Here is an 11,758-nt window from a genome sequence, read left to right on the forward strand (position 1 = left end):
TTAAAAAAATGTTTTTAAAGTTATAGAACTGTATATAGTACAATTTCTGGTATTTACTGTATGTAAATAATACTTCAATAAGGTAGTTTTAAAAAAAAAATAGAGGGGTGCCTAGGTGGCTTAGTGGGTTGGGCCTCTGTCTTTGACTCAGGTTGTGGTCTCAGGGTCCTGGGATTGAGCCCCACACTGGGCTCTCTGCTCAGTGGGGAGCCTGCTTCCCCTCTCTCTCTGCTTGCCTCCCTGTCCACCTGTGATCTCTGTTTGTCAAATAAATAAATAAAATCTGGGGAAAAAAATGAATTCACGTGGCTGGAGGGGAGGCACCTAGGTGGCTCAGTTTGTAGAACACGTGACTCTTGGTCTCAGGGTTGTGAGTTCAAGCCCCATGTTGGGCATAGAGATTACTTAAAAATAAGAAAATCCAAAAATTACAAATTTTGGAGGACAAGGGGAGATGGAGAGGAGAAGGGAGTTGAGGAAAATTGGAATGGGAGGTGAACCATGAGAGACTATGGACTCTGAAAAACAATCTGAGGGTTTTGAAGGGGCGGGGGGTGGGAGGTTGGGGGAACCGGGTGGTGGGTATTAGAGAGGGCATGGATTGCATGGAGCACTGGGTGCAGTGCAAAAATAATGAATATTGTTACGCTGAAAAGAAATAAAAAATTAACAAAAAACAAACAAACAAAAAAAGAAAAGGTCATATAAGACAATATTCTCACTTGGGAAAAGAAAAAGAAGTCACAGAAAGCAGGGAGGATGTTTACCCTGAATATCACAGCACACGCATTTTGTGTGATATATTTGAGTGCTGAGAGCAGGGGCTCCAGAAACAGACTGTCCCCTTCTTACTGGATGAAGTGTTAGTTTGGGTGACAATAACAAAGGGCCACAGACTGTGGTTTGAACAACAGGAAAGCATTTTCTCTTCCTTCTGGAGGCTAGGAGTCTAGGTGAAGGTATCAGCTGGATTGGCAGCCATCTGCCATCTTCTCTCTGTGCCTCCACGCGGGCCTCCCTCTATGTGTATCTGTGTCCTCATCTCCTCTTCTTATAAGGACACCCATTATATCGGATTGGGGTCCACCCTCATGCTCTCATTTTAACTGAATTGCCTTTTTAAAGACCCTGTCTGCAAACGCAACCACATTCAGAGGTATTGGGGGTTAGGATTCCACCGTGAATTTGGCCATTCAGCCCATAAGTAGCGATCCTGGGAAACTTACCTAACCATCTGGGAGGATAGTAATATGGCTGCCCACATCACAGGAGCATTGGGAAGAATAAATGGTCATACATGTAAGACTTGGCACATGGTGGGCACTTAAGTGCCATCTATAATTTTTATGTTCTCCATCTAATACCTCCGTTCTGTCTCTCCAGCCAACCTCCCCATCTTTTGCACTTTCCTCCCCTGACAATATCCCTCCAGCATCCTGAACAATTATTCCTGGTCAGCTAATGCCTAGATGGGGTCAAGCTCCCCTCTGAGGGCTCCAGGTCCTTCCTGCTCAGCACAAAGACTTTCTTCTTCTGTTGTAGGAGCAAAGGGAGTGAGTGGCAGGTGCTACAGCCCAAGGGCCCCATGCTGGTGGCAGAAAGTAAAGCACTCCTACTGTGGTGGACGGTGGATGGCTCTGACACTGATGACATCCTTAAATGGGTCAAGGTGAGCCATCAGCACCGGCAGGAGATTTGTAACTTCAAACATGGCTGCTTTCTTGGGGTGACACCAGTGATCCAGGAGACACTGGAGCCACTTGGTTGTGACTGTTCCATCTATATCCACAATGTCCCCAGCCAGCATGCTGGAAGCTACCACTGTGTGGGGGTTAGTGACTTGAGTGAGAAATCAGAAAAGGTCCTAGAGGAGGGCACCTCCATGCTTGTGAATGTTGAGTAGCAGGCTCTGCAGGTCCAAGCACCCTGTTCTGATCTACATCCCTTTACCCACAGCCATGCTGTGCACATGAATCCCAGCGGCACATGAAATAAGTGTGTCGCACTCACATGTGTACAGGCAGCAGGAGGGGTTCTGCCCCACGTGCCTCGTTCCAGGGCCATGTCTTTTTGCAGCTATCCAGAGTACATCTGTGTCATGGAAATGGCAGGAACAAAGAGGACAAGTCCCAATACCCCCAAGCATGTTTCTGGCTTCTAATCACATCATGTCCACTAACAGCCCATTGGCTAAAGCAAGTCACGTGATTAAGCTCAAAGTCAAGAGATCATGATATATAACCTTCTTCCCACCTCAAGACCCTGGCAAGAGTATGACTGCACCATACCGCCAGGACAGTCAAGAGCTAGGGCTGATAATTTCATCTACTGCACTCCCCACATTATCAGTCATGATATCTCTAAGTCCAGCAGCGGTGACCTGGGTACTCAAATCCTGGGTCTGCCATTCAATCGATCACTTCAATTCTATATAATTCAAGTGCTTAACTTGCAGAATAAGTGACATTCCTACACTGAAGGTCATTCAGGTGATGAACTAGAAGAATGGATGTTTGTGGAACTACCCTGTAGACTGCTGACAGGCAGAATACCTGTGGCAGGTGGCTGGGGACAGGGGAAAAGGTGCATTTTCACTTGGTGCAAGCATGTCTGAAGGGCTTCCTGGGATCCTTCCAAGCTGAGACAGGAGCCTTCTCTTGGTCCTACAGTCATCTAGGTTTCCGATCTCAGGGGGATTTTCTGGGCCATCTCCACCACCAGACTGAGAACTCCCTCCTAGCAGGGTATCTGTTCCACCTAACAGGGTATCTGTGTGCCCTGCTGAGCTTCATTTTTCCGGATCTTAACATCGGCACATAAGAGGTACTGAGAACTTCTCTACTGAGTGAATCTACTTGAGAGTAATGGCAGGATACAGAGGAAGTCACTGAGTTGAGAAATCAGGGAAGAGGGGAGAGAGGGCAGATATGAGGGAGGTCATGAGCGGACAGCGGAGGAAGAAACAGAATACAGCAAGGCCCCTCTCTTTGGCTTCAGGAGCCAGGGACCCAGACCCAGACCTCTGGATCATCCAGCCCCAGGGGCTGGTATTGGCAACCACTAGAGACACTGTATTCCTGAACAGCACAGTGCTTGGAAATAGTCCCCCAGAACCCATTAGGTGCTTTTGGGGGGCTGGCCTGAGCTGGGAGGCCATTTACAACTTTGAAGGTATCTTCCACCCCAACATGACAGCAGTCCAGGACTCCAGGAGGGATTTTAGCACTCTTCTGCAAGGTGCCTCCACTGAGTAGGTAGGCAACTACTACTGTGCCAAGTTTCAGAGAAAACTCAACGGACAATACCTGTCTGGACAGGGCACCAAGCTGAGAGTAAAAGGTGAGACAGGTGGTTTAGGGGGCATCAGGGCGAGGGGGAGGTGTCAGGGAACTTTCAGGGAACTTTCTGTCACGTCCCAAATAAGTCAGCTGTTCTCAGCCTCCAACCTTTACACAAGCCATTTCCTCTGCCTGGAATTCTTTCTCCCTCTCTCTGGAGAACTCCTACTCGTCCTTCAAGGCCCAGCACAAATAGCCCCTCCTCTGTGAAACCTTCTGCTTCTCCCAGGCAGAGTTAATTTCTTGCCATGCTGGGCTCCACAAAACTTTGTATATAGACCACCAATGATTTAACTTCCTCTCTTCACCGCCTTGCACTGTACTAGGTGTTATAGATCCCACAATGAATCAGACATTGTCCTTACCCCAGAGATGCTCCCACAGGTCTAACTATAGTCCCTCATAGTTGCAGGGTTTGACTTCTAGCCCCCAATCCCAGGCAGACTCATCTCGATGACCCTAAGTCATAGCATAGGGGCTCAGGAAGTGGCAGGACAGAAAAGAAATGGGAATGAGAGACTGTCTCCCTTCTTTGCAACAAACTGCACTTCTCCCCAAGAGACAGAATTCAGCATGAGCATGTAGACAGGATGTTTCTATCAGGTAAATGTACCTATCTGCTGTGAAGGTAACTAGTCCCCACAGACAAGGGCAGTCAAACATGGCTTGGCCGTGGGAAGGGAACAGTCCGACTTCTAGGGTTATCTGACACCAAGAAAATAGTCCCAGGACTTCTTCTCAACTGCAGAACCAGGAAAACAGAGATCCATGTTGAAGCTCAGTCAAAGAAAGGACTCTCTAACAACCAGTGCTGGCTGTTCAGAGGGCAGTCTTGCTTGAGAGGTAGTGAGCCCCCCATGAGCCAGGGCAAGGATACAGCATGAAACTATATAACACAGCACTGGAGAACATGGCTTTGTAGACAAGCATTCTGGGTTGAGCCTCTTTCTAGCTGTGTGATTGTGGGCAGGTTGCCTCGCTCCTTAAATAGTTGTTGTCCTGCTCTGTGTACTAGAGGGGAGAAAGGATAAGAATCAGAGAGCCTACCTCACAAGATTGTATGTAGATCTGATAAGATTTACACATGCCAAGTGCCCAGAACCATGCATGTCACATCACCTCTTAATACTCAGGGGCACTTGCGACTGGGGTAAGGTTGGGGGTGAGACTTGGGGTAGCAGCCCCGGATGCTCCCTATTGCTCAGCCCTGTTCCTGCCATTCTTGGGAGCGAGACCACCTGGTCCCATCACTTCTCTGACATATATATCCCTAAGCAAATCATATCCCCTCTCTAAGTCTGCCTCTTTATCTGTACCAATACATTATTATCCTACCTTGCAAGATAAGTTTAAGGATTATATTAGGCAATTAGGAAATACTTAGCTCAAGGTCTAGGGGAGAGGAGCTGAGCAACCAATAAATGAACCCAGTTTTCTATGACTGTCGGAAGTCAGGAATGTTGTCAAGATGATTAAGCGTACAGGTAGGATATTGGGCAAAGCCTCTTCAGATCCAGGACAGAAGGAGGGGAGGTCTTAGATCTCTTCTCTCAGTGTAGAGAGAATGTGGCCCCGTAGTTTGTAGCAGCTGGGCCAGATTTCCCTGTGAGGACACTGAGGTCTGGACTATTGGGGCCTCACCCAGGCTCCTTCCTAAGCTCTCCCCTGTGTCCTCCAGACCTCCTGTCTATGCTCACACTCTGATCCTGCAGCTGAAGACAGTGATCTTGGCTGCACTCCTGCTGGCCCTGGCTGCCTGCCGGAGGAGGCCCTGGCAAGAAGACATCAAGACGCCAGGCCCAGCAGGACAGAGCCCCCCTTTAGCATGGGGCGTGGACCATGGGTGAGAGGTCAGCCCCAGAGTGGCTCCTCTGAGTCGGGAGAGAGGCCAGAGCTCCCCAGCCATTTCTCTGCCTCTGATCTCAACCTCTAGATGTTCCCCAGGTCTCATGCCAAGTGCCAGGATCTCTACATCTGGTTTCCACTCACCTGGTGAAGTTCTCCACTGGGCACTGCTTGGGCTCCCTTCTGGTGTGCGTGTCTCCTTTTGCAGCCCATGCAAGCCCTCCTTGTCCTTCAGGGCTTTGCCTGGCTCTCCTCTCAGGGTCCTTGTTCCTGCTACAACCCCTTCTGGAGTGGCTGCTCCCGTCTTCCCCTCTCCACATTTTCTCATGCAGCAAGATCCAACTCAGAGACTTTCTGGAAGTTTTTCCTAAGCACCTCTGAGCTTGCAGAGCCAGACTGCCCAGGTCCTCCACTTACATCCTTCTCTCTCCATTTCCCGCCTTCTTTCCTTCCCCACCATGGCTGGCTTGGGTGGCTATAACAGTTAAACACAGGTTTGGCAACTTTTACAAAACTCTTAAATCACAGTGGCTTAAGCCAGAAGAAAATTGATTTCTCTAGTAATAACCAAGCATAGGCAGGCCAGGCAATAGTGTATTCCTTCCTCTTGTGGCTACTAGGTCCACATCCCAGGCAGCAAATCTAGGGAGGAAGGCAGGAAAGAAGAGTAGGACCCTCCCCTTCAAGGGCACAGCTGAGAACTTGCTCACATCACCTCTAATTGGCTGGAATGTGGTCACATGGTCACAACTAGCTGCAAGGAGCGTTGGGAAATGTAGTCTTTATTCTGGCAGCCCTGTGCCCAGCTGTCATTCTTCACTAAAGGAACCAAAGACCAAATGTCAGTAGATAACCAGTAATGTCTACCTCAGTGGCCAGAGGCAGCTGCTTCCTTGCTCTGAGTTCAATTCCCAGCTGAAAAAGCAAATCTTCGTACCACCACCTGCCATAGGGAGTATAAGCGAGAACAGGAGTGTTCAAGAAGAGGATGTTTTCTCCCTAGTGTACATTTGGCAATATCTAGAGACACTTTTGGTTGTCACAGTTTTAGGGTTGTCACAATTTGGGGGTTGTCACAACTGGCTCTCACCATCTAGTGAGTAGAGGCCAGGGATGTTGCTAGACATCCTAAAATGCACAGGGCAGCCCGCACAACAAAGAGTTGTCTGGTCCAAAGCATCAGCAGCACCGAGGCCAAGAAGCCAGGGGGAAGTGTGACATGCCTGGTTCGCAATTCCGAAGTCCCCACTCCCTCCCAGTGTGCCCCTAGTGACTAGTCAGTCGCTTCACATCTTGGACCCTGATGGATAATAATGCAGACACAGATCATAATGTAAACTTCTCTGCATTGTCTAAGAACTAATTTGATTCATTTATTGTGGGCTTCATATGTGCTGTGTGCACCATGTACACTCAGTATCTGCGAGCTCCCTTTTTGCTTTCCATGTGATCATTTACTAGCACCTGCTCTTGGGGAACTGCATTAGCCTTGCTGTTTTTCATGACAACAATAGTAAAAACAGCTTGCAAAACCTCAGCCAAGGGGGACGGTAGTTTAGCCTGAGAATTGCCTAAAGCATTGAATGGCCATCAGAATGATAGCCTCCTGCCAGAAGATATCCACGCTGTAATATCTGGAACCTGTGACCAGGACCTCACATGGCAAAAAGGGACTTTGCGGCTGGAATTAAAGACCTTGAGATGGGAGTGGGTCCCGGATTATCCAGGTGGGCTCAAAATGCAGTCAAGAGTATCCTGATAAAGAAGAGACAGGAAGGAGATTTGACATGGAGGAGAAGACAGCAACATGACCACAGAGGCAGAGATGGGAGTGATGTGACCACAAGCTGAAAAAAACCAAGAGCTCCCAGAAGCTGGAAGAAGCCAGAACAGCTTCTCCACAGAGCCTCTGGAGGGAGCAGGGCCCCCTGACACCTTGACTCCTGCCCAATGATATTGATTTCAGACTTTTTTTCCTTGGGAACGATGAGACAATAAGTTTCTGCTACTCTAAAGCACGAGGTTTGTGGTCGTTTGTCACAGCAGCCCCAGGAAATGAACAGCAAGGAAGGAAACATGGAACCAAGCCTCTGGAAGAACTGTTTTGCCCCCCAAACCTCCTGGACTTTGCAGAGCTTTGCACAATCCAGACCCTGCAAACTAACCCCCTCCCCAATTACCTATCCCATTACCACCCCATAAACTGACTCTGCCCTGACACCCACCTGGCCATTGGCCACACCACATTCCTTAACTCATCCAAGTATCCCTGCTCAACCGTGTCCTTCATGAGGGCTCCCAGACGGTTCCGTCCACCATGACATCTCCATCCCTCTCATTGCCCTCACACAGTGGACGTGTTCTTCCCGGCATTCACTGCTGCCTGAAATAAACATGGGTCTATTTCCTTCATGAAGACCAGTTGTCTCCTCCAGAATTTGAGCTTACTGAGGGAAGGGGCCTCACTTTTCACCATTCATAAAAAGTCATAAAAACCCAGTCATAAAAAGTAGTTGAAGGCGGAAAATAAGCCAGGCACTAATCAGTGTGCTGAGAATTGAAGAGAAAAGTCTGTTCTCTCAGGGCATCCCTACTACTGGGGGAAGACAGACAATGAGCCAGTAAATATAGATAAGTAACATGTCACATGGTGGTGAGTGCTAAAGGAATAATAAGGCAGAATCTGGGGTTGGGGGGGTGCTTGCCAGAGATACGTTTTATTTAGGGAGGACAGGAGGGTCCTTACAGGTAAAGTGACATTTGAGCAGAGACCTGAATGGAGTGAATAGAGAGACTTGTAGCTTTGGGGGTGGGGTAGTATAATAGGCAAAATGAACAGCAAGTGCAAAGGCCCTGAGGAGTATGCCTGGCATGGCACAGGAAGTGTCAGTACCAAGCAGGTGCTTGGCAAATGTTAGACCCCCTATAGGGGGTGTAGACAGTAGAGATAAAATCCACAATCTTGGGAATCTGCTCAAATTCCTGTTCTCTATTCATCTCTTGGGTGAGTTCTCCCCAAGTGTCTTGGTTTTCTTATCCATAAACTGATAATGATATTATCATTTCCCTTCTTAGGTCATTTTGAGGCTGAAATGCATTGGTACATGTAAGACATTAACTGTGCCAGCCTCAGTGGGTATGCGGGTGGGAGCAGACCCCAGAAGAGGTGGAGAAGGTCCTAGCAGATAAAATGAACCATGGGTAACTCAGGGAACCTTGGTGGACACTAGGGAAAACCTGCCATTGACAGACTGAAAGAGTGGGGGAGGAACTGGAATCAGAGCTGCTCACTCCAGCCCCTCCCCTGCTTTAAGGCCCAGAGCCCTGCACAGGCAAGATGACCCACCAAAGACAGAGAAGGGGGTGGGCCCTGGGCCACAGCTCCTAACACAGGCTCATCCTGTTTGAGTCTCAGGATCTAGACCTCTGGAGGTCAGTTGATGTCCTCCAAGTCTCTCTGAATCAGAGCACCAGTTTCTTCCCACCTGTTCTTCTGTTTTCTCCTTTCCTGCTCCACTTCTTTCTCTCCTTCCTTCCCCACCAATGGTTCTTGCCCTCTCCTCCGTATTCCCTGAAAAACCACGTCGAACCTGCCCAGGCTTCGCCTCTGTGGCAGCTCCTAATGAGAGAGATCGGTCTGTTCACATTGCTCTGCTTGGGCCTCCAGGGCCCCCCACTTGCTCCTGCAGAGAAGGCCTGGAGCCAGAGGAAGGGGAGGGATAGAAAGAGGCTTCCTGCATCCCACCACCCTGACGATGGCAGCCTAGAGGGTTCTGGGTTGGAGTGGGGCAAGAGGGGGTACCAGGTCTGATCAAGTATACCCCACTATGACCCATAAAACACATACAGCTCAGAGTGTATCTGGGTTACTGGGCCGGGAGTGGGGCAGTGGGGGGGCGGGTGCCAGGCCTAAGTCAAGCACGATATTACACATTTTTAAACCATCTAGATGGTACTATATAATGGCACTTTATCCCACATGTCATTCCCTGCCTTGTTCTTTGGCTCAACATTCGAGATTTCTCCAGGTTGATTACCTGTAACTCTAAGTCATGTATCTTCATGGCCATATGGCAACCCCCCTGTAGGAATCCATCACATTTGTGATTCTCTTGATGCTGGAGACCTGACTTGTTCCATTATCTCACTATCGCCCACAGAAACAATGTCATTGTGTTTCCTGGTGTGTGCATGCCAGCATTTACATGGGGTGAACACCCGCAAGTGGAGTTGGCGGGGATCTAGGTTTCGTGATTCTTACACTCCACTAGGTTTGCCAAGTTGTGTTCTGATGCCTTAGCATCACAAAGGAAGGTCCCTCCACCCACATGTCCTTCTAGGACCTCACAGAGCTGAAAACCCACTTTTAATAACCCGAACTTAGACCCTAACTCATTTGACATATGAACTAAAAGTACTTTTTTGCATGGTTTTAAAGATATACCAAGTTTCCCAGGAATGAAACTACTGTCACCAGAGGGAAGACTGAACTTTGTGTTGCTCACAACTTAATAAGGTTTTTTTTCTTACCATTTTGAAAAACTATGTCACCCACAGCAACACACTTATAATATTTTAATCATGCATCAAACAGCCCCGTACAGGGGCGCCTGTACAGCTGTCCAACTCTTCATCTCAGCTCAGGTATTGATCTCAGGGTTTGTGAGTTCAAGTCCCACGTTAGGCTCCACACTGGGCGTGGAATGTTCTTAAACAAACAAACAAAAAACATTCCTGTACATAGAAGCAAGCCCCTAATGGCTCATTTTGTCTTGCATTATATTTATCCCTGAGAATTGAAATACAGATCATTTTATTCCAAATTATTTCTCCAGTTAGGGCACGATGCTGATTTTTTTCAACATGTGTAGGTCAGTTTTATTATATCTGAATTCCATTTAAGGTAGCAAAGCGGTGATAGAAGTGTTTTTTACGAAAAAGGGGATGTGGATCTGAGGAGGCTGTGAACACTGGACTGGCCCAGCTTCCACCCCCCCTCCTTGTTTAAAAGCAGGCCCTGAGGCCCAGAGATGGCAGAGGCCCGCCCTCACCACCCAGCTTGTCCCTGCGACCCCAGCCTGCATCCACGATGAACACTGAAGGCAGTGTCTCTGCAGTGTCTCTGCCTTCACTTGGGGAAGGCATGTTTATGGGTCGGCGGACTCAGGCCATTTCTCCCCACCACGAAGGCACCTGTTTTATGGAAAAGGACAAGTTTTATTTATTGAAATTGGATCACATCCCAGAGTCAGCTCACCACTCATCAGGGGGGCCAGGTACCTACTCTGTATCCTTGTCCTCAGATTGTGACCTTGAATTTCTCATCTGGCTGCTCAGATACTTGGTCTCATTCATTCACTCCTTCATTAATTCAGCAAAAGATCATTAGGTCAATATTTTATATCAGTGACTGCAGGTTCCAGGAGATAAAATGACAACTAACATTTGCAGAGGGCTTAGTAAAGTGTCAAGTATAACTCTGAACAGTTCGCACTGGATCCTCACACCTCCCTCTGAAATACTATAAGGGGCTCCATTTACCCATCAGGACACTGAGGCTAACGGTAATTGGCTTCATGTTTGGGTTTCAACCCCAGGCTGAGTCCAGAGTGAGTGCTGATAAGCCATATTGTGCGGGAGACAGCCACAGCCTCTGCTGTCACGGGAATGGTGGCCCTTGGGGAAGGATGACACTTAACATGGCATCACAGGGCATGCAGAGGATATCTGATGGAGAGCCCAGGGATGCAGAAAGGCCTCCTTGAAGAAGGAATACCTAAATTGAAGGGAGGGGATGTGCAGAAGCTGATAAAGGGAAGAGGAAGAGAAGAGAATCCCAGGCAGGATGGCAAGAGACAAGAGGACAAAGAAGCTGAGGACCTGAAAGACGGGATTGGGTCTCAGAAGGTGCCCTTGGAGCAGGAGCCTGAAGAAAGCCGGGGAACACCTTGCCCACTGGTAAAGAAAAAGGGAAGTGCCGCCTCTGGCAAGGCTCTGATGCAAATGCACGCTTGGCAACAAGTAGGGAGCAGCAGAGGAATTTAGGGAAGCCTAGGAGATGAGATGGAGGGGCGGGCATATTTCACACTGGTCTTGCCGGCTAGGAGATTCTGTCTACTCCGGGGGTTAGTGTTGAGAGCAGAGGAGGGACCTGTTGTTCTAGGTCTATTTTCTACCCTAGAATGTGAACACGAGGGCAGGGAATTCGTTTTGCTCTTTGCCTGTCCCCATCCCTGGAAGAGCACCAGGCTCTTTGATTGCATTCAGTAAATCTGTGAACGAGGAAGTGAATGGACGAATAAATAAATGAATGAAATGAAGGACTGAGTCAATGAATAATTACGTATCTGACTCCTCCAGAGATCCTTCATCCCACAGGTGCCAGGAAGACCGGCTCCGCCTCTCCACCGCCCGGCTTCCACCCCGCCCTTAGGCTGCAGATCCGCGCCTCGACCGCCAGAGGGCGCGGAGCAGGGGGAGTTTCCCGCACGGAAGGCTTTGAGTGAGGCACCGCATGGGGCGGGGCCTGCGGACGGGCGCCTCTCGGCTGGGTCTGGTCGACCGGCGGGCGGAAC

The 11,758-nt window shown here is 48.9% G+C and overlaps 1 protein-coding gene across 1 annotated transcript; it reads left to right on the forward strand.

Annotated features, from left to right (window-relative positions):
• Positions 1-1,469: 1,469 nt before the first annotated feature.
• Positions 1,470-11,689, forward strand: SIRPB2 (signal regulatory protein beta 2). The gene is given in 5 exon segments (XM_059407675.1): positions 1,470-1,474; positions 1,543-1,893; positions 2,996-3,379; positions 5,017-5,181; positions 11,617-11,689. Coding segments are annotated over 5 exon segments (978 nt in total).
• Positions 11,690-11,758: the final 69 nt, after the last annotated feature.

The sequence above is a fragment of the Mustela nigripes genome, chromosome 7, assembly GCF_022355385.1.
Source record: "Mustela nigripes isolate SB6536 chromosome 7, MUSNIG.SB6536, whole genome shotgun sequence".
Taxonomy (NCBI): domain Eukaryota; kingdom Metazoa; phylum Chordata; class Mammalia; order Carnivora; family Mustelidae; genus Mustela; species Mustela nigripes.